Source organism: Monomorium pharaonis, chromosome 9 (assembly GCF_013373865.1).
Source record: "Monomorium pharaonis isolate MP-MQ-018 chromosome 9, ASM1337386v2, whole genome shotgun sequence".
Taxonomy (NCBI): Eukaryota; Metazoa; Arthropoda; class Insecta; order Hymenoptera; family Formicidae; genus Monomorium; species Monomorium pharaonis.
Window position 1 is genome coordinate 3,441,024 of NC_050475.1, and position 25,041 is coordinate 3,466,064.

General features: G+C 34.1%; 1 protein-coding gene across 4 annotated transcripts in view; it reads right to left on the bottom strand.

Annotated features, from left to right (window-relative positions):
• Positions 1–25,041, bottom strand: part of LOC105835641 (acetylcholine receptor subunit alpha-like) — a 156,235-nt gene that overhangs the window by 64,192 nt on the left and 67,002 nt on the right. For 3 of the 4 annotated variants that reach the window (XM_036291899.1, XM_036291901.1, XM_036291900.1), the window contains one exon: positions 24,598–24,707. In XM_036291899.1, the coding sequence (XP_036147792.1) occupies positions 24,598–24,707 (110 nt within the window). Of the gene's footprint in view, positions 1–24,597; positions 24,719–25,041 lie in introns of all 4 variants that reach the window. The other variant, XM_036291902.1, reaches the window with a different exon arrangement.

Consider the following 25,041-nt stretch of genomic DNA (forward strand, 5'->3'; position numbering starts at 1 on the left):
AGATATTTCTCGATCCCAAATACGTCGCCAAGCTCTCGTCCGTATAACCCTCCGGGGAGATGTGAACTGCATTAATAATCCAACCGAAACCTGCCTTAGCGAATTTACCCTGCTGACTTATCCCCATGTGAGCATGAAACTTGGCTGGGTATTTGTCGTAAAACAGTGTGTTTATTCGTATAAAGGGAACGAAGGTACGAATCGGGTCGCTTTATGTTCGCGCAATCATGGTCCGAGCGTTTCCAATCTTTCGTGTAAACACGAGTGGCAGATATTAACCGAGTTGCGCTCAAAAAGAAAAAAAAAGAGACCCGATGCACAGGTATTGTGAGGAAGAGAAAGACTTGCTCGAAGCAAGATGTAACTCCAATAACGATAATGAAAGTGTTACGAACGATGAAGTAATAAGTTTAATTAATAAGCGTTGTTTGAATTCATTTATATAAAGGACATACATGTAATATATAAATATATATATATATACGGAGAGAATTTTCTCTTAAAATTTACCCTCAAAATCTGATAATTGTGGAATAACGTGTGACTTCGAGGAATTTTACTATACGTTTTGGTAAAATTTACTAAAAGTATAGTGAAATTTTACTAAAAAGTATAGCAAAATTCCTGGAGGTCATACATTATCCCACAATTATCAGATTTTGAGGGTAAATTTTAAAAGAGAAATTCTCTCCGTGTATAATGACATACCGTATATATTTATATATTGAGATTGTTATCCGTCTTTTTCTTTTTGGCCTAGACATTCGTATAAAATTTAAAAATTTAGCCCGCTTTATTCTACAGAGGACCAGTTTGTCATTGTAGCTACCGCGTCTGATACATTTTAGTTCGCGCGGAGGATAAAATGCATCTCGCCCGCGTACACGAGGATATATTTTTCCTCTGCCCTCGCATCATTCGTATGAAGTATCACAGATCTACGTGCAAATGCACAGATGCTTCCCCATCCTACGTGTCTCGAATTTCGGTCGGAAAGCGTAGCCGGGTTTCCCCTTTACACGGCACGTGGTTCAAAACGGCGACATTGGAGGAAATACTGAGGGGCAAGTTTGCTCGTAAAGATCGCGCGAACCGAGTCTTAATCGGGCCATCTTTCAGACGATTGTCACATCATCGAGAGGAATACCGATTCTCGTACCGAGTTCTTTGAAAGGTAAGAGTCAATTATCGGGCCCGATCTAACGGGATATCGGATACGCGGTGGTGTGTGTAGCCATTGTTGCGTGAAGCCCTCGCTTTCCGAAATCAATTTACGCCCCGATAGAGATTCACAGAGCTATCGATTTGTCTGACGGCTGTTCAAGAGACGTGGAAAAGATGATGGCGTTATTAGGGCTGATTGCCGAATATCGGCGTACATTGTTGCTCGCGGTGTAATTTTGTAAGCTCTTTGTGCGCTGTCAAACTTACATTGACGTCAAAATTTAGCGTGATCAATCTTAAAATGGATTTTTTAATACGAGATGCTATATATTTTAAGCCAATTACTATTAAGTGAAATCAAAATTATGAGAAATTTTTCACGTCACATTTTTGTGATATTTTAGCTCAAGTACTTTAATAAATAAACGTCATTTTAAGTACAACCTTTAAAAAATGTGACGTGACAGTGTAATTTCACTTACAGATTTTTTGTTTAGCGACAAAAAAAAACCTGTAAAACGAATCTGTAGAGTCATGGTCTAAAATTCATGTTAGATAATAATATGAAATGTAAATATTTTACATATTTCATCAAGTAATGTACCACGTACGAATTTTATAACATCCAAGTAATTTATTAACCCATACATATCCTTATTTTTAATTTTCTGCTTGAAATCGCGAGAACGATTAAACCAATTGCGACCGACATGCTGTACAATCATTTGTTCAAGATAAAAAAAAAAGGATAAATTCCAATTCTTGTTAATTCGGATCAAGTGCCACCGCACATTTCGATTTCGAGCCTATCCCGTTGCGCTTGGCAATTTGCATACGCCCCCGCCTGTCCTCCTCTACCTCGAGGTTTCAAACGCGAAATCGCAATTTCCTGCCGCAAAAACCTCCAATGATTCTCGATGAAGATTCACATGAGAACGTGAGTGTGCGTGTGTCGCGCGATGAAAGCCTTTTTCGAGGTGCGCTCGTGAAAATAGCGCTTCTCGCGTTACCTATCAGCCGCAAAGTGATATGATACCGCGCGCGTTAGGTATGTGATATATTATATACCAAATGCCCCAGATTCTTTTCCTTTTAATGGCAGATGCTTGAGGTTGAAGTAAGAAGGATGGGAAGAAACGGACAACCTTTTAGTTTACGCTTTCGGCGAATTGAACGGTTTAAAAATATGTAATAATAATATATTATTATATAATGAAATATTATAATACAATTATAAAGAGAGAAAACAAAAACAGAAATGTAATAATTATATAATAAGAATTGTACTAAAATTAAATATAAAAACTTAATAATGATATAAAATTATAAAAATATTATGTGATAAAAAAATTGCATTTCAGTTAACAAAACACTTAATGGTGAAAGTCACAAAGCTGAGGAAAAAAAAACAAACTACTGCCAAATTTTCGTTAAAGAGAAATTTTCACATTTGCTAAAAATAAGTTTTTCTATAGAAAGCGATTAAAATTGCAATTATTGCATATGAAGGATACAAACTGTTGCGTGGATAAATGGTTAATTTTCGTTTTGGTGAGACGTTCACAGAATTACCGTTAGCGCGAAAATCGTTCAGCCCAAAGCATTTCCATGGTGTGTCGACGCGCCGGCCTCATTTTCTAGTGCACCGAATACAGCGCGGAAAAAAAAACTCCGCGTATCGCACACGGGAAATAATCGACGAATCGAATCGAGTCGTAGTGATGTGTGAGAGAGAGAGAGAGAGAGAGAGAGAGAGAGAGAGAGAGAGAAAGAGAGAGGAGCATCGACGTCGAAATGAAAAATTGCTTGTTCCGGGGCAGTCTGTCGAGGTCTCCATTATCAGGAAAGGTGCAGGCACCGATATTTCATGGAATTAACCGGCGGCGGCCAGATACAGCGGCTCCGACGCCACTGAAAAATAGCCTTGCCCTTACCACTTCCGCCGGAAAGCGCCCTGACGTACAATACAACTGAGCGAATTCTATCAAGAACCGCCGAATGAAATTCCGGCGTTGTGTAATCCTAGACAAGCTCGGAGATTAATCGGGAATTTCCACGCTCTCTCGTATGATCACAAGAAGTATCCCTCTCTCTTCTTCGGTATCGAAGAAAACCAGGGGAAGTTGTAGCATTCCTTAGCTGAATGAGGGACGGTGGCGAGTCTTCCGACCACCATGATAATGCATATACCCGCGCAACGTATCCGTGAAGATGATCAGTAGTGGCCTCGGAAGCTCGCATCAATGCTGCCAGACCCAAATCCACAATCCCCGTGATATTTATCATCCTCCCCATCCTCCCCGGTACATCGACTAGCAGTTTCTGGTCGACGTTGTCGGCTCTCACCCCGAATACTTTATTCGCTTCTATCCGTTCTACTTCGGACCGCCGAGATTTTCCGCAAGCCGTGAGTGGAAAAGCGGCGCGAGAGACCGCCGATCATAAATCATCTCTCTCAATAGAAAGCTCCGACCGCGTTTGTCGTTTCTCTCTCCGGCCGGTCGCGGCAATTTATTTAGCCGGATACTTCGCTGTCCTATAACAGCGCGGCACCGTGATAGGATTAACCGCACACGCCCGTCCGTCTGGAAGCTCACGCAGGGGATGGCAATTGGTCCCCGTCCCGTACTGCAGATCGCCGCTGTCAACTTCCCTTTCTCGTGTTGTGTCTCTCTTTCCCTCTTTCTCTCCTCTTCCCGAGATTAAAAGAGAACAGAACTATTGCTCAAGGGGAGTTGGCAGCCCGCTCGCATCAGTTTTCATCAACGACTCAAGAAAACTTCAATTTCACTTAATCTTTGATTCTCTCTCTTTCTCTCTCTCTCTCTCTGTAGCCCCCGCGTTCCTTAAATCGTTGCCGTCTTTATATAAGTCTATACTGTCGAATCTTCGGGTTGGTTCTCAATATTATTTCCAGCAACAGTTTACGCCGGATCATGATGACGAAAATATCTCTTAATCTCACGTTTCTGTTTACGTCTTTTACATTTTCACATCTTTCCTTCTCTGCGCGAATTATACCAATTACGTAAAGCAATTAAATTTCGTTTCTTTTTCTGCAGCAAGATTAAAATAGGTCAGCTAAAATTCGGAGATCGAAATTTTGCGCAAGATCAAATCTAATTTAGATTTATAGGTCATAATGATAAATTACTGCTTTCAATACATACATTGTTCCATCCTTTAAACATAACTGCGTTGCAATACAACCAAGTTATAATGACAATATTGCAAATCGATATTGTTATAATGCATCACTATTAGAGGAACTTATTATCGGGAAATTAATCGTTATGCAACGTTATTGCAACTCGATAGTATTCATTAATCTCAATCTATTGCAAACTAAAAGCTTCCAGCATTATGAAAGTTTCGCTTGTCATATAATAATATAAATTGCTTCTCAACTTTAATTACACACAGTAGTGAAAATTGAACCAAAGAGCATCTGTTGGTTGTTTCAAAAAAAAAAAAAAAATATGCGGTATATCAAACTTTTACAATAAAGAACTTCCTGTTACTTTTTTCCAATAATATAGAGTGTAAAACTCCTGCCTTTTTCTTCAAGATCGCGCTAGATCCTTTGAAATGTTCAATTCATTCTCGGCGATCGTATATTTTTTTTTCTTTTCCACGTGATTTCAAGATCAATTTGGACCGGCGACGTAAAACGGAGTTTGAGTCATACCTTCCGTCAAGACGAACAACGGCCGGCTATCTTCGATATACGGAGAACTCGATTTGCTGGAAACGTGTCGCGGGACGTACCTGTGTCTCTCGATCGGGCGAGATTGCTGGCGCGCCGAGGGTTTCCCCGGGGGAAATACTCGCGTCGTTATCTCGAAATTCGAGATTGGAAGTTTCGCGTTTCGCGTGGACCGCGCTCGCGTAAAAGCGCCACTCGTCAATCGCGTGAGATAAAGATTACCGATTCATCGCATTGTCCGGAAGCTATCGAGTCCCCCAGCCACGGTTAATAAAACGTTCGATTTGCTTTGACACAAAAAAGGAACCATTGACTTGCTTTTTCATACAAAATGCAATTTTCAATGTGATGTGTGTTGATGCATGTATGCGTGTTGTATTGTAATGTAACAGGTACAATTCAAAATATTTAATTTCCCGTGGTAAATCGATAAAAGTATAACTTCATTCACGGCGAAGAAACAACGAGAAAGAGGACAAAAGAGAAAGAGAGTGCAGCACGGGAGCTTGAGCAAAAAGATCTCTAAATTATATTGTAATTAAGGGCCCTTGTAATCGGAATCGCTGCTTATACTAATGACCGGACATGGTCGCGGAGCCAGAATGAGATGGGAAAGGAGGGAAGGGGGGAAGCGGGGGAGAATAGAGGAAGGAAAATACGAACAGAGAAATTCAATTATACTCCGGTAATATCGCCGCAGAGTCGGAAGTTTAATCGGGATTGCATCTCCGTCCTTTCAAAATTTCCTTCTTTCTTAACTTCCTGAATTTAAGTAGGCAATTAACTGGCCATGCCCGGGTCAACTCATGTCATACGAAAAATTGCTCTTCATTTTAACCAAATGTTACCGTAATCCCTGTATATGTATATTTATGTCCGTGGAACTCTCGCTTGTTAAATATATTTCTAATCAATTTACACTAAATTAAAAATTACTCTGTATAAATTTTTTAAGATATATTAGGTAATAGTTTAATTAAGTTCTGAAAAATTTTATGATACATCCTCTTCGGGGAAAATAAAAAATCGAGCTCAGAGATGATATAGAAGTCCAGAAAAATAATAAAGAGATAAGTTATATTAAAAACCAAGCCATCTCTATTATATTTAGTCCACTGCTAAGTATTTTTTTACTTATTAGTTTTTCAATATGAGAAGCTGAATAAGAGGAGGTTAATGGAAAATCCTGCGGCATCGTCATACAATTCTTTGTGTACTTCACGTTACCTCGCGTGCTCCGAGAAAACCAGTACTAAATGTTACGTGCAAGAGAAATAATTTGTCGATGGCGGTGTTATTTATCTGGTTATCGTTGAGCGATGTTGGTGTGCCCTTTCGCTAAGAGATACTTCGGAAAGAACTTGTAAGAAACAGCAAACAAGCCTTAGCTACATCGTAAACGTGCAGCCATTGATTTTTCCGATCCGCCGGATGCGAGAGTATGACAATCATAAATAATTCTTGCTGTTCGTTCGCGCGAGTTAAATAATAAATAAATGTAGCCATTATTTTACGATTAAAGGGCTACAAAAAAATATAATTTCTGTTATAAGTATAAGAACTCCGTTCTACATAGAAATAAACTAAATTGTAAGAATTTTTTTCTTTACGAATTTAAATAAGTTATAATTATCGAAGATAATTAGTATTTAAGACTCATATTAAATTTTTATATAAGAAAACCGATAAAAATTATGAAAAAGTGGTTCAAAGAAAGAAATATTATGTACAACAAATTTTTGTAAATTGTAAACGCTTCAAATAACGCTTCAATGTTTTGTAAATTGTAACGATTCATAAACTTAAATACATCAATTTTATCATTATTTATTAATATAATTACTTTATTCGATATTTATTTTCATTGCATGGAGAAAAATTGTTTAAAATAAACATTTTAAGTGATATAAAAATACACATAGAATTATATAAAGAATATTTATGACAGACTTTCGAAAATGAAAACTTGCTGAAATGTACAAAATCCAGCGCTTTGATTTAAAGACGGAGGAATCAGATCTAAGGAACGAAGGTTGGGTGAAGATAAAAAAATAAAAATAAGAACAAGGAGAGCTCTTTGAGTATCTCGTTACTCAGCTTCCGTTTCAACCGAGATTATGCATCGGAAAATCGACGAAGGCGGATTGAGAAATCGAGGTAGATAAATGGAGAAGAAAAAAACTGATTTAACAGAGAGATTGTGCTCGGAATATAACTATCTAAACGACATTCTAATACGACTTCCCGAATTCATTTGTATGGTTATTCAAGCGTACTACATCCACATAAAGAATTTCCTTCAACGAAACGAATATTAAATCAGTAGTACTAGTCAAGCACAGGCAGACAATGCTGCCTACTTGCCGTTCAACAATCGGATTTAGGTATTTACTTTCTAAACGCAAATTCAGAACAATGCGTGGGTTTAAAGTGGTATTATATTAAATTAATCAACAGCAAATATGGTATAATTTAATGTATATCACGAAGTAATTCATCGCTCTTTTAATGTCATTATTTCATAAATTTTCAGTACGTAAGCATAGAAAACATATACATTTTGGTTATTAAAACGGAGCAATCAAAGCTAATATTGCCTAACTTGGGCTGGCACGAAATACCAAACTAACTGTACAGTATTGCCATACCGATACATGTTTGTTTGCCAGTAACGGCTGTTCATTGCGGAATAGTGTTACGCTCCTGTGGTCAAAGTTAACTGACACAACGTTGACAGGCCAGTACTGACATGACTGGCGAAGATATTCGAGTATGCTCGTAAATTTCTCAATATTTGAACGAGGTCATGTCGGAGAAAACGTACGCGTTTGCTCGGAACTATACGCTCTCGCAGACCTTGATCCATTGATCTCGTCATGTATCGCGCGCTTAAAACATTCCAAAAGGATTTTATTCTCAAGTGCCGCTGATTCAAATGAATCATGCAGGTATCAACTTCTAACACGAGACCGACCGAATAAAACGGCGAAATGCACACGACTTTAATCGGGCGCACGTTTAATTACGCGTTTTTCTAGCGAATAAAAATTTCATTTTCCCAGAAACGTTTCTGCGGCGTGTTCCGCGTTTAATCCGAAATTACGACCGCCCTTGAATCCTTGCCGCTTCCGACACTACGAACGTCCAATCGGAATTAATCCGCGCGAATTCATATTCAGCGTAGGAATAAAAGAAAAAGGTTATATCTTGGCGATCGCTTCTTTCCCGGAGATTGCAGCGATCGAAAATAAAATGTTTGAAAAATTGATATATCGAGAGTCGAATATTTACTCTGCCAATACGCTGTAAGTACTTACTTTGATGCTGCGATTCGTTGCAAAACTACTTCAAGTCAAATGTTAAAAAAGATTCAAACTAATATTGGTTAAAAAAAAATCAACTATAAGTTCGTGGAGAAAAATCGTTATACGACTTTTTATACATCCGGTGTATTCAGCGCTTTTATAAACCTTACGATAAGATTCTTTCTTCTCAGAGCGTTAGGATATACGAGGGAGAAGGTTCACGAGCGTTGAAAGTCAATGCGAGCTTTCAGAAAATATCTTTCCTTCTTTTTCTGTCTCTCTCTCTCTCTCTCTCTCTCTCTCTCTCTCCCCCTTTCTCTCTTACTACGAACGAAAAGGACATTGACATGAAATCTCTGAGAATCAGAGAAAAGAAAAACTTGTGTAAGCAGTATGAAGAATATCGATATATAATATCCGTTACTTAACTTGTCCTACGCGATGACATTCTGAAATAGTAATTGTTATTGAATTTTCTCGATTTATAATTTTTCGTAGCAATACGAAAACTTTCACAATTCATCCGTTAAAGAGAAACAACCAAAGTTAATCGTCTATTATCGTTTTTAATTCTATTAAAGAAATAATAAATTATCGTTATTTGTTGCTTTGAAAGATATATTATAAATTACGCTATTGAATTATTTCTTTATTCCTTTTTTTAGATTAACGAATAAATGTTAACAATTGAAATCGAGATACTTCAGTACGACAATAAAATCAGAGAATAAAATCAATGGGCGGTAACGAAGCAAGATTCGAACAAAGTGAGGATCAAGCGAAAATTCCACAAATCACGTGGTCGATTATTTCCTTCGGTTTCAGCTACTGTTCCCTCGGGTGCTATAAATTTTCGCCAGACGCTCGCTCGACTAGGCGCGCTGATATAAAATTTGTCAAGGAAGATCCTAGCTCTTCGAAACTTCCCTTCTACCGAAGTCGCGTGAGGACTTCCAAAAGTGCATGTGACGGAAAGATGGGCTTCTGAAACTTTCGGGAAGAGCCGTGGTTGACGCGTGAAATCGACAATGTTCGCGATGCCAAAAATTTTATTCAGTTTTTCTTAAAACAGTTTTAATGAAAATGCGAAATTGTATATATTTCATATTACAGAATTAATCACATATGAATAGGAAAGAATTGATGAACTGATTAGAACGCTGATGTGTGTCTTGTAATAAAATAGGGACATTTAAAAAACATTTAATCAACTTGTAACGTTAACCAACAATTTCGTTATAAACAAATTCAATTTCTTTAATAGTAAATCAGATCTGGCGAATTAAAATGCAAATCTTAAGATTTTTACAATTTGGAAAAATCCTACAACAAAAATATAAAAATTGTAATAAATATTATTTTAGTTGCTTATTTTGCTAAACATTTTTTCTAGGTGAATAGATAAAATCATTTATTCAGGTTTTACTATCTATGTCTTGGTATCCTCCGCATATATACATATAATCTTCTTAAGATACGCTTTAAATTTATCCTGCATTCGCACGATACTTCTTTCCGAATCTCATTGTAAAGCGATAGCAGGCGCTTACCTTTGACATTTCGCAAGATTTTGTATGTATACGTTCGAATGAAAAATTTATCACCAAGCACATATAAGACGTTGAAATACAAAGCGTCAAGCGGACGTAAAGGTAAATGTATATATTTAATATATCTAGAGTACATACCTCAACACAAACATGAACATAAATGTAAGTTACTTGAAATATGTATATTTAAATTAGGAAAAAAGTAAAATTGATCGAGTTTTTTTTTTTTAGAGAGAACTAACATCTATTAATTTTTTATAAATTTGCACTTGTGTCTTGGAAATATTTAATCAAGGCGAATTGCGATTAGAAAATTTTGCTACGCGAAGAAATTGGGAAAACGGGAGTCGTAAATTTTTCCAATGTTGTGAAAAAATCTGGGACGCGTCATCAGATTCGGAAGAGTTAAGGAGAGTCATTTGTCGTGGCTGAAAGTAATCCTTTCGTCCGTTACAAAACGTACTCAGCCGAAAGGATAGCTGGTGTTTCGAGCCATGGGATATCGACCTCCCGTGGTAAGAGACCGCTCTCTGCTTATATTCTTTACGACTAGTCTCTCCGCAGGGTGCTTTTCCATTCTATGCGTTCGTCTGGAATAAGTCCGGTGGTAGTCCGGTCAAGTTGAGCGTGTCCACGAAGGCCTGCGGGGACCTCATGAATCTAAATCCGACTCTGTTCAGAGTGGATGGGTAACTAGGACTGGAGTTCGCGAGTTTTACGTGTATAAAAGTTGAGCACGCGTGTGTGTGTGAGCCCATCACCCAACAGAAAACACAATTCCTATCATGACCTATCCACTGCGCTTTAACGTACTATGTGTTTTAATTGCGTTTTCTAGACGGTTATCAGTATAACATATTGTGATTAAGAACGCAAGAAAAATTTCACATCATATTTAGATATTTACAATAAAAAGAACAATTTAGATAAAATATTTTATACCTTTTTCTCTAAATAGCTGTTATTTATCTTCTCTAATTGATGTAGAATCAATATTTAATTATAATTTAATCATAATTGTAATCATATAATTTTCTAATATTCGGTAGTGAATATTTTTGTAATTAATTCTCAAATTAAGAAACCGTTAAGATAAAATTTACATGACTGTAAAAAAATAAAATTTTATTATATGTATAAATCTTTTTACAGTGTTAATCTGTTTTTTAAATTGCTCATAATTTAAAAACTATTTATTATTTAACCTTGTTGTTAAAAAAAAATTAATTTCATATACTTATTTAGAGGATTCTTAGTTGAAATTCTGAAGTCAGTTCACTGTCTAAAATATTTTATACATTTGCCTAACTAAACGTTTTACAGACATTCCTTTTAATTATGGATGGGATTTTATGCTGAATTTAAAGCCGATTTTACTTTCGCAGCGGAATTAGTAGAAATAGCAAATGAAAAACAGATTGTCGAGTAACAAGATTTTTGCAATTACAAGAGAAAGAGATAAGCAACATTGCCATCTTCACTCTTTTGATGGAGATTTCCTGTTGGAAGTGTTTTCTTTAATTCTACGAAGATCCTGCAACGATGCGTTGATCGAGAAAACAACGTGCACGTTGTATAAACCCGATAAGAAAATAGCATTTATATGCGGAAGCGATCTTAAAAGGTTTTCTTTTAGAACTTCAGTGCGGTTGCAGTTTTAAGAAGAAAAACAGATTTTCATATTGTAGGAGAAAACGCGATGCGAAGGCGACAGCCTCGTTTTTATCGCAACTTTGACGCACTGCACTTAGGTATCTTTCATTAAGCGAAAAGTCGGTTATAATTAAGCCATTTAGAGACCAGTTTCGTATTTAGGACAGACATTATTTGCCCGTAGACAGTGTAATTATAATCTACGATATTAGCAACTCTAATTAAATATCATAAATAATGAAGATGCATGCACATTCTAGTTTCAAATGTGCCTTTATATATCATTATAGTGACGCAATTAAAAATCTTGGTAAGATATAATACATTCGCGATTCCCAAAAAGTAAAAATAATTTTCTAAGATTAAAACGATGAAATGTTTCATACGCGAAAGACTTTGTAAAAACATAACCATATCTCTAAGCTTAACTTTCTACAGAAAAGATGTTATACAAATGTTATTTGAAAATAATATCATGTACCTATCATATTAATATGTGTTAATTCAAACAATTTTTTTATTGTCTAAAACATTTTATTATTTATAATAATAATAATAATATTTATACTACTGCATGTCGTCATAATATTAATAATCAAACATTGCATTTTGTTTTCAGAGCCAAATTTATCAATCAAAATCTATTCGAGCTGATTTGTCATTGTAGGAACGTAATGTGACAATGATATTTATCCATGTAAATCGATTGTTAATTCTCTGAATCTCATTAGCGCGTGCAGAGTAGGGGGAGAGACACATTATAATTCGCATCAGGAAATAACGCCGGTCAATTATACAACGTGCCAGCATTATTTCGAAGTTCTGGCGCGAGTCCGTGCCATACTGGCAATTGAAAATCCATTGATCTCCTTCATTACGTTCCTGACACGTTCGTCGAGTGGTCGATAATTGCATCGTGTAGCTGCAGTCTCTACGAGGCATTATCGCTATGGGGCAATATTGGTTTCCATTACGAATATACACTTCGTTTATAGCATATTTCTCATATCCATAGAAAAACCGGGAAATAAATTTCGATTGCAAAAAAAAAAAATTGTTATTATTTAATTTGCAACCGCACCAACAATCGTTTTATCTTTTTCCATCGTTATTAATAGTTGTGCTTTTGACGCACAATGTTCAACATGTATGCAAAAGACGTCTCATATTTCTTTTTAACCGACGTTTTAAACTCTGCATGAGTTTTAAATATTAACGTTTGATATCTTTATTTTCAAAAATGGATGTAAAATTTAATTTAAGTAATTACACGCTTACTGGGATAATATCGTTAAAAGAATATAAAGTTACTTTCTGCAGTTATCTTAATGCAGCAAATACAAAAGCAATGTATACTTCGGTTCAATGCAACGAAACACGATCATTCCAATCAACGGAAACCATTTGCATTGTAATTAAAAGAAATCTATACCGCAGCGCAGAGAGTAATGGTATTGAATCGTTTACGAGTTAAAAAAGTTCTCGTCTTACAGTAATACTGGCAGTATTAAATTGACTAGTAATTACTATTTATTTTGAGTATTAAAAGTATTAACAAATATTCAAAGTACATAAAAATTACTGGTCAACTTAATATTGTTGGTATTACATTTCTGTAAGGAAATTAAACTCTACTATAAGAAAATCCTGTCAAATATTAACTGCGTTCCATATATTTTAAAGTAAAACAATATGCACATAAAAATATTTTGCTGGAAATAAAATATTTTAGCAAAATATTAATAATATATTACTCTATATATCACGCTTTATGTAAGAATAGCAATTTTTTCATTCCGATAAATAAATTGAATTAAAATTTACGGAATAAAATTTTCAAAAAAACCAATCAGTACGATCAACTGCATTCAAATTACGTTTTGTTCTAATGAAAGAAGAACATAATACTTGTTATTCGTTTTTGCTTGGTAATGAGAAATAAAAAAAATGCAAAATTACTCGGCTTATAAATAAACTTCTGTAAAAAGTTTGAAAGTTTAATATTTTAATTTAATTAGAACATGTCAAACATAAATTTAGCATCACGCTATCAAATGCTAGTCATTATCTATTTCTGGAAAATTGATATAAATATATATATATATTCTTCATTACTTCCGAATCAAATCTGTTCCAAATTACGCAATGTGCGCAGATAAACGAGAATTTGTTGTATTGAGTAATTATGCTGGCTCTATCATTGGAAATCGTACAAAGTATTTATCCTGATAATCACCTACAATACTGTTATGAAGAACAAATAGGAGCGTTGCTTATCCAACTAAATTAAATACATTAAATGTCCATCTAAATCAAAATACCTTATAATGTATATGTTATGTAATTATTCTAATTGTGCAATCGACATTTCATGAATAATTATATTTAACACATAAAAACAGAAAGAAAAACAAATAGAAGAGAAAAGTAAGTCTAATCGACTGATTAATGAAAGTTGAATTGCTAATATAATGTGATTAATTTATTCATTTTTACATGTTCTTTTTGTAAGATAATTTGCTTTAACACCGAGAATTAAAAAATGGTAAATAAACGTTTAATTACGTAATCTACTAAATTATTAAGTTCGATCGTCTTTATTAAATTTTAATTTGAAGGAAATAAAATAATTGTTAATAAAATTAATTTATATAAATTATACATATCAATTTTTAATTATAATTTATATAAATTATTTAAAATATTAAAATTTTTTAATAATTCAGTAAATGAAGAACAACGTTATCGGGGTAATGACGCGTTCAGTCCACTTACCGCCGTGTTGACTGACGACGAGATTAATTCTCAGAGGAGTGTGCGTTCGTATCGATCGCTTAAGAACTTAATAGGCTAGTTTAAGATTGCCGTTGTCGTTAGCGAGACTCAGGCCATGATCCCACGGTTATTATAACACTTACTCAATTTCCCTAATGGGCAAGTCTATGCTATTATTTAAAAAATGACGAATAATGTAAAAAGTAATTTTCATTCCATCGTTATATTTGAAGTTTTAATTGATTTAAAATCATATTTCAAAAATTACTTTTAAAATTACTTTTCTATAAAGCATTTTTTCAGTGAAAAGCTTTTGCTTGAGTTGAACTATAACATATAAACTTTTATTGTGTTATTATTTTTCTTATTTTTTTTCTCGTTAAAGTGTCGAAATAAGTTTTCAATTTAAGTCGTCAGACTTTTTTATTTTATCCATCAAACATTTTTTAATTTTCAGATTTAATTATTTAATCTGTATTTATACTTACTATTACATTTCTCTAATTTTTACTGAATTTCTTGAAGAAAAAAAAAAGAATATTTAATTTTACGTAAAAAACCTCTTAAGGAAGACCACCAAGGTAAAAAGTAAGAAATATAAAGTGTTCAAGTTTAGTTGCGATAAGAAGCTGCAGCTTTCTCGCGAGAAATAGGTTTATAACGAGAGAGTTAAGCATGGACGTGAGAACTTGAATGACTTTCATCTCGATAATGCGTGCAGGAAGTTTAACCGATACAATATAGTGTTATTACTTGAAGTGCGGAGGTACATCGGCCTGACTTGCGACGTAGACTACGGGCATCGTACATATGGCTTAATTAAAACGTCATCTATCAACCTTCTCGACGGAGTCACCATTTGGCTACTCCAAAGTTGGAGCGACTGTGTATCACGATTAGGAGTTTACCCTGTTCAACGTTCCCATTTCGAAAGATTCAAAACAAACGGAGCAATACATTGATAGTTATTAAACAGTAACGTTGTTAATTAATATTTTTTGCTAAATGCTACGAAAGCTAAAGAAAATTTAAGTTGTAAAGAAAAAGTTTTGAGAAAGCTTTAAATTCTTCTAATCATAACTTTAAAGTTTTAAAACTTAAACATAAAGTTAAGATCATCTATTTCGGTCTGCAGTGCTTGATGAGGAATATAATTTTTCTATTAATTTAATATTCCTAGCATATAAACTGTGCGCCTTAAAATTTGCCAGTCTTGAGACACAGCTTTGCTAGTTAGATGTCGATGCTCAGAAGCATCTTTAAAATTCCTTCTCACCTCCTAAAATTATAAATAATTTATGTAAAAAATACAATAATACCCGAGTAAGTATTTTTTAATTCACCTATATTTCATTTTTCGGTTTATTAGAAACTAAAATTAGTAATAGTAACTTCAAATAAAATTAAGCATACAGGGGAATTCTTACGAAAAGATTCGCGGGTTTTTTCAAAGTAACCGATAAGTTCTTTAAATAATGTAACCCTCCTAGGAAATTGGCGTTGTTGTCGACCGACCCCTTTTTGTCCTACAAAAGAAGGAAAAAGCGTCGAAGCCGGAGGCTCTTAATTAAACAATGTTTCCGTTTCTCTTTACCTTCCTTCCTCTGTTTCGCTTGCCGATCAATTGACAAGTGTACAAGAAGACAAGGGCTCGCAAGATAAATAAAATAAAAAAAATAGACGCTAAACCAACACGTTGTCTCAATTTCCACATAATTAAATCGAAACCACCTTACATTTTCTGTGAAATTTTTTCTTTCTATTAAAATTCATGTATCGTTGCTTTTTTCAGAAAATTTAGAAATAGATATAATCTAGCAATAGTGACAATATTCGTTTTAGTGGGACAAGTTTTTTTTTATGACTACTCCGTATGAATCAGAATAAAAAAAATATATTCAGAATAAAATCGATCGACGTTTCATGCTCGAATCCTTGACTTGTAATCGACTGTTCCGAGAGACCTCCGGGCATCTCGACATTTCTGCCTCAGCAAACCGACCACATAAAAAGTCAACAAAAATATTTTCCAATAAAAATGGTATGCTTTTAATAAACAAGTAGATTAATCGATATAAAAAGAATTGGAATTGTTGCAATGGATAACGAGAAATGTAAATAGAAAAAAAAGTTTTTTTTTTGACAATTTCAGTTTTTTTTACTACTGTCTCGCTCCGTAAATTCAAAATACAGAGGATATTACATCTATCGAACGACTGTAAAGTGAACTCCAGACGTTGCTGTAATCTTTTAACTTCGTTCCTTAGTTAATCCTTTTACTTTCAAACTCGCTTCTAGAGTGCTATAACCTGACTTTGTATAATATCTCATGCATTAAAACTTTCCAATATTCGTAACACAGACATCCCCAATTGTAATACTAAATTATTAGTTTTGTTTTAATTAATAAGTAAAATAAATAATTGATAATTAACGCAATATAGGATTATTTTGCATAAAAGAATGAAATATTTGATTTTTACGCTTAATAACTTTTTCGTTAATTAATTTAATTTATAAAAATTAAAGTGTTTTTCAAATCTACAATCAAATGGATTAATAAACGTGTTTATAATAGCCTGTTTATCTCTTATTATTGTTTTACAAAGGGCAAAGAATTAAAAATTAAACATATAAAACCGATACAAATGTTACTGCATTTTCAAGCTTGTCGTTCTGTGTAAACGCCGTTAAACGATTCATGAACGCGGTACTTATGTATGCAACTGAGGGTGCGTAGGTATGGTTATCTCGCATTTCGTGCTACGTGCGCCTGGCAGCACGTACTGTCAATCCCGTTGCTGCGGAGATCCTCGCGAACCCCTTTCACACAGACCTCGGAATATAATAACGCTGTTCCGGACCCACAGCAACGCACTGTGCGATCACGTTGACAATGGTGACGATCCATGGCCGTCCTAATTTATGGTTGCACCGAGGCCAACCCTCTGCCGTCTGACTTGAGAGTGTTATCCAATGACCGAGGGTACGTTAACGCAATATTGCGAACGTTGCGACTGAAGAACGACGGAATTTATTATGTAGATTGAAATATTGCGCAAGGTAAATTTTTAGGAACAATAGCGCACGGGTTACAAATGAGACAATGGCTTCCCAATGTTTTAATAATTACTCTTCCACAATGTGTTCAACTTTACATACATGAGAATAAATTTACAGCGGTTACTAAACAGATCGCGCCTCTCTCAAACCGTTTAGAGCCGACTGTGCAAGAGTATGAAGTGACGTAAACATGACGTTTATCCAATATGCAACGCTTGATTTAACACAAATCTGTTAATATATAATGGTATTACACTGACTGTGTAAACGCGTGATCGTACCGGCAACGCGGGAATTCACGAGACGTATATATGCGTAAATTCGCCGCTTTTGGGTAAAGCATGTTAATCGTTGTTTATCGCTGCTTCATTATACAACCGTGATCCGTTAACCCGACACGGCGTAATAACTCGGCAACTTTATGATCGAGTTCACGCCAGTTAATGCATTATAATTGAAAACGGATGGTCACTTTGAGAGAGAGCATCGAGATTTAAAAGATTGCAAAAGGAGTCACAGACGATAAAGCACTGTGTATTGTACATCGATCGATTTGAAATTGATTGTTAAGATACTATACGTTAAATGTGAAAAAGTTGCTAGCAACAGAGTTCTTAAATAAATTTAAAATACGTAGAAAAATATCAATTCTATAACTAAGAAGAGCGATTACTTAATTTTTTTTTCTTCAGCAAGCAACAGCTATCCTTAACAAATAACATTTTCTTGATAATTGTTTTAAAATATGACTGCAAATTAAAAAACTCTCATTATTATATATAAAAAAAAGAATTTATACTCTTTTAAAGAATATTATAAAATTGAATTTAAGAAGAGTCAGAATAATAAGCAAATTAAATTTTTATTTTAACTTAATATTTTAACTTAAATTCTTGATTATAGTATTTAATTATTGAGATAGAATGTATTTTAAATACATCTTATATATAACAAACTTATAATAAATTTGTGAATATATAAACTTATAAAATATTTAAAGTAATGTTTAAAAAAAAAAACTAAAATTAAAACTGAGTAATCGCATTTCTTAGCGCGAAACTGACTTTCGTGTGTTTCATTAGAAGACATCAGAGTCATTTGAGACACATTTAAAAATCTTTCAAACAATCAGTCTCGAACAAATAGAAATTATGTCTGTCTTCCATTTATCTCTGCGAGAACGTTGGACACAAACTTATAACCGAACCAAGTCTGATTGGAGTTTGCGAGCGTGGTGGAATAATCGATATTTCATTCCAGACGATGCGGCGACGCACGCGGCGACTATAATTTCCCATTCCATATATCGCGGTTCCTGACCTTTTTCAATTAACTACAATTACTGACCGCGACTTTGTCCCTAAATTTATCCCTGGAATGCGCGGGTGCACGGAAATGCATTCACGTTTCGATCGCCGTGAAATAACATGCCACTTTTATCGCTTCGCCCAAAATGATGTCTCGACATAAAGTTTTATTAACGCAGCAGAATGGTGTTCTATACTCGACCGGTGAGAACGCGTCGAAAATGGCGTTCATAACTTTTCGCGTTAAAATCGAGTAAACAATTGCCATATCGATTTTATGGCCCTACGAGACTGATCGTACATCGTACCACGTTACGATTCCTTTAAAATTGAAATATCGGAAACGCTCGCGTAACTCCCGTGCACCCTTGATTTTTGTGAAACGTCATACGAAAACGTAAAATAAAAACGAATCTAGGTGGTACAAAATATCATCAAGTAGAAAAATATATTTAATCTAGTTGGGGAAAAAAAAGATATATATTACCTACGTTGTAAGAAGCACCATTTATTTCACAGTTATTGCCGTGGTACACTTAATCTTACTTTCGCTTCAGATTTTTAATCATTAACACCCTGTTATTTTAGTTCAAATCAAAGCTTTTGTGATAAATTTGTATCTCTTCTAAAAATATATTTTTAACGTATCTTTAACGTTTCTATTGTAATAAATAATTTGAGTATTAAATACCGTAAAGTTAAATCCTTCCCTATTATTAAAACGTACAAGCAGCATATATTATGACAGTATTAAAATTATATTTCCTATTTATGTAGACGGGTGTATTCAATTAATATATAATTTTCGGCGAGAATGATATGATCGTAACGCATACGGTAATGCTTTCATGAAGATTCGCGATATCGCATTTCGGCCAGCTCTTTGTTGGCAAAGTTTACGATACGCCCAATGAGAATATTTGGACACGGTGAATAGGAAACCTTTAGAACCGGAGACCCACAACGAATGCAAATATGTGCGAAACTCAACTTTATTTCGCGACGAGATTTAACATAGCTTTCAAAAACCGGGTCTCGGAAAAATCAAATGACGAATAAATTTAATTAAACATTCAATAAATTTAACTAGCATCGTACAGACGCTTAAATATGTAATTGATAAAAGATTCATTAAGCCTTTACTCCCATTAACGGCAGCATCCTGCTGTAATTTAGAATTCAGTGTAAAAAAAAAAGTTTTCAATTAAAGCTCTTTTAAGAGCTATCTTATTTTGTCAATAAAAATAAAAAGGGAATAGATTTCATACACATTTCGTAGTTCGTAAACGTTCTCGTAACCAGCACCTGCAAGATCTTACAATGCTGTTGACCTCAGGGTACAAAGACTTTTTCGACGAAAAATGGTTTTCCCGAGAGCATGACACACTTATACGACCTCTTCTATATCAAGTTTATATCAAGTCGTCAATTTAGCGCGTATCTCCGCGTTTCAATTTTTGAAAACGTTTCTCTCCGAGAGAAACGTGGACACGAGAGATAGCGAGCTTCGCCGCTTCTAAATTTCAACATGCGAAAATTTCAATCTCTCTGCGGACAGAATATGTACGTATGCGGTGATACCTTATCCAGATCACTCGTAAACCATAGCTTAAAAAGAATCCATGTGGAAAGGTGTGTCCATTTCCAAAAAGAACGCGTTACGCTTTCGTCCATTTTTTAAGTCGATATCTATCCGGAACTCGCTTTCTAACGGCGTGTCCAATAAATCGCGGTCGCCGAGTTGACGGTAAAACATTTTTTCTGTTTTCTTTTTTCAGAAACAAGACGTGCGCGTAAGTTAACTCGTGTATAGAAGAAAAAGTGTAATTGTTGCATAAAAGCTAATGGCAATTTTCGCTTGTATACGTCAGATTCACAAAATAATTTTGTGTATTATACAAAATTATACTTCTTACACTCACAGAAATTATTATCTTATTCTAAATTAGTAAAATATTCCTTGCATTGTTATATAATTCATCCAATTGATCCTATTTTATTTAAACGTGTTTAATTGTCATTTTCATGTATTAAATAAATGACAAAACTGAAAAAATCATATTAAATGCAAATTATGTAGTGATAATAAACATTTATAAATTTATTTTAATTTAACTATTTTTTGTCCATTGGACAAAATGCCTTTAAAGCTCGAAGATACAAAGACGCCGTAGTAAGTAAAGAAAACAATCAGAAACTACCAATATTTATTAGAAATGCTTTTCAATTATTGTTGGCGATTGAAATTTATTATGTCATTACTAAACAATTATGCTATTACTAAAAAAAGGAAAAAATATTTTGTCTCTTGATTCATTAATGGCACAAATATTTTCATAAGAGACAGAAAAGAGCAGAGCTTTGTAGCCGAGTTATTCTTTAAGAGCAAATTTGCTATTTAATAGCATGTTTAATAGCATAATTTAATGGCAAATTTGCAATTAAATCATATATATTATTAGAATTTAAATTATTATTAATATTAATTAAACTTTAAGAAACATTAAAAATTCTAAATGCATCAGAAATCTTGAAAGGATGAAATGCTTCGTTAGCTAAAATTCAATTGTTTTTCAGACAAATATTGTTTAATATTATATGAGCAGTGATTTATATCTCTTAGAAGTATTAGTATATTGAAAACAAGTGCGTGTTTTAACTCTGCAATATTTGAAGTATTCCGTGAGTAGATACAGAACAACGTTTACTTTCCCCTTCATATCCATAGTGTTTAATATTCACGATCTACATATACGATATGTAGATTCGATATCAGCGACACGTTCGCCTCGAATATAGAAAAGCGCGGGCTTTTACGCGAATTATTAATGGTCTAAAAATCGATAAAAAATACCAAGTAAATTATTTAATCGATTAAATTCTTTCCTTGCAATTTTTTCCACTAAATAACAATGGGAAAGTGTGTAAAAAACTGTTATCTGCTTCAAAAATAGAGATATTCATTGAATATCGAGTTTAATCATCGAACGCTGGCGAATGTATATTCACTTTCTGTCACTAAATCACTCGAATATTTTTCACGAATCTTGGAGTATTTTCAGAGTAATCAAACTTTCGATTAATATTAGGATTTGCGATCGCTTTCATCCCGTTTTGATCGAAATTGGAGCCTGTTCGATTTCAATGTTTTTTACTTGAACGAATACAGAAGATAACAAGAATATATATCTTGATAATGCGAATAGGTGTTCGATCTCAGTTAAACTGTTCACTGCAATTGCTTACAATTAATAAAACTATCACATTAATCTTTTTACAGTGAAAATCATTAAACTTGTTAGTCTTGTAACAGTACTTTGTTATCATGTAAAAGAAAGAGATATATGAGAAAAAAATGCAGGCCACGTAAAGAGAATACGTATAATGGGAAAAACAAGTAACTTGAGTTACAAGCAATAGAATAGGAAGCAACAGAGCGATACGAAAGGAATTTCATTCTAATCTCATTCCTCAACTTTATCACGTATCAATATATAACTGAACAAGACATTAATCACGAGTCATAATATCGTTTTCAATATGAATTATTGTAAAATATAATAAATATATTAACAGAGACAATATGAATTAATTTATCAGTTAAATAAATTAATGAGATGTTAATTCGAATCACCATTTTCATGCAATTTTACTATCGTTTTAACGAATAAATAAGATTTTTGTTTAAACATTTTTTATTTCATTTAAGAAATGATATAACCGAAAACTTTTTATGTTGACTGCCTACAATCGGGTATTTTATTGGTCCATTTCTATCCTGAATAGGTCCGTGTAAAAATGTAAAACGTTTCTTTGACGAGAGAATCGAGGCTGTTTAGGCACATGACATCTCTTCACGATTCTCCGCCTTTGTAATGCCCCGTTCGTCGGGGCCCGTTCGCGCAAACGTTTCGCCGCAGCGCCCATGTTTCATGCGATATGAATAATAATCTATAGGATGACTACATCGCTCGCATGCCTGACACGAGCGTGAGCCAACACGGGATTTGTAATCGAACAACGCGACTTTTCGACATCTTAATCGGCACTTTATAATAATACAAGATATCACATTAATTGTGTGTAATGTTGTAGCATAAGCGGCTACAAATAATCTTTGTTCACTTGTAACATCGAAATTATATCACTTCAATTTTTTTCCCATGTGTCTATTTTTTTATAATACTCCTTGATAATCGCGGTAGAACGTGATTTAGGTGTTAATTGCGAAATAATGTACGTCCAATTACAAATTCCGTGGCAATCTGGCGAAAAAGCTCGCGTAAAGTTAGCTCTCGTTCGTTAGGCGACAAGAGCGACAAAAGTTACGCAAATATGTGCAGACAATGTCGGTGGGGAATGTGGAGGGCCCAGTATGTAATTACAAGCGAGGACGCGCAATTTCGCGGCTTTAACTCTTTGCTGTTGTAGGGCCAATTCCACGTGCCAAACGTTCTACTTATAAGAACGTTCCGAAAATGTCTCAATCATGATAAAAATTCTCTCGGAACGATTTATTGTACAATAAATAATGCCATTGCTTGTAGCAGCAGAACGTTCGGCACATGTTTTATTCAACGGTCACTTGGTACTCGGAAGCATGTGAATCGTCGAAATTTTCGAGATAGAAACGTTTTGATGTATTTCGTCGTATTATTGTATCATAAATTTTCATCTTTTCGTCCTTATGTTTATACATATTACATGCATAAAAATATGACACCAAAATATTTTATATGCAATTTATAGAATTATTAGCAAAACTCCATTTAATTTTAATATATGCTGTTTTATATAATTTATATCTCAATAAGCACATATATATATTTATTAATAAGAAATATCCAAAAACATTTATAACATCCAATATAAATTGATACTTATATATAAAATTATTTTTTGTATATCATGCATTTTACACTGTGCTCAAAAATTATTAGAAACACATAAGCAATTTTTCAATTATCTTTTCATAAAACAAAAGATCTTGCATAAGCGTTTCACATTAATTTTTCTATATGATATTTTAGCAAATTTCTTTTAAGCGTCAACGCATTTTTATTTTAATTGATATTAAAAAGACAAAACGCGCGCATATAGAAGTTCTCACGTACTTAATTATCTGATCAAAACTTTTTAAAGGCCTCTTTTTTTAAGATTCACGAGCTTCCTTAAAATCGCCGCCAATCGAATTACCTCACATTTTTCCGTAACTTTTGAAACGATGCCGTGGCGCGAGTCGTATCGCCCGCATCGAATGTATTTCCTACTTTGTCCTACTTTGAAATGCAATATGCACGACAATGGTACCTCTCTTGTCGAAGTCGAGTGGACACTCGTTTTTCGTTTAGTTTCATTATTCATCACAAACAGTTACGTACCGGTACGCACATGCACTATCGATTTACAATGTGACGAATTTAAATTAATTTAGATTAACTGGTGGTACAAAATTACGTAAAAACAATTCGAAAATAAATATACACGTGTTACAGAAAGCCAATTTTAGTTCCGCTGCAATTTGATGATTTGGGATTTGCAAAAAAAAAAAATTAATTAAAACTGATCAAAATTAAATAATTGAAAACCATCGTACATGACAAATCGCAACTACTACGTTACATGAAATTTAACCCAATTTATAAATCAAATTAAGTCGTTACAAATCGCGGTAAATACATAAATTGTAAATTTTATTGCGGTTTATTTTAAATAAAATAAAGTGACGTATAAGACTCAATTAAAATCACCGCGTGATCAATATCGCAAATTGTCATATCATGCGCAATAAAAAAAAAAAAAAGAAACGCGTGTCCAATATTTCGATACCGATCACAATTTACATCGTGCGTCAACACGCATAAAACCACCATACTAAACGTGTGCTCGCTCGACTTCCAGTGTCTCTCTCTTTCTTTCTTTCTCTCTTTCTCTCTCTCTTTTTCTCTCCCTCTCTCTCTCTCTCTCTCTCTTTCTTCCTCGGCAGCATGCTGTGCCACTACGATATGTATATCCAAATCAATGTGTATCCATAATAATGAAAATTTGAAACAAGACGCAACTGATGAACTCACTTGTTGTAGAGGACTATGTCAGGCCGCCATATGTGATCGGACGGCACGTGTAACATGTGAACTCCGCCGTACTCCTTCGGCTCCCATCGTAGTTTGTAGTCGTACCATGACTTGAAACAGCCAATACAACAAAATATAAACATATTATTGATATGCTCCTGCGTGTTATTCGATCGCGTGAAGTCTGTAACGCGACTAACAAGGCGTTGTGTCGAGTTACAAATAATAAACGGAAGAGCAAATTTATTTATAATTGTAATCATGATTTTCCATCGTTATTACGTTACAGTATCAATACTTTATAACATACTTTGTTCCATGATTAATATTATATATATAAATCACAAATACAAAATAATAAATCTTCTGCAAATAAAGTTTCATAGATAACAGAAATTTTATTTTTTAGTTAATTTCACAAGTATTTGAGTGAAATATTATTTT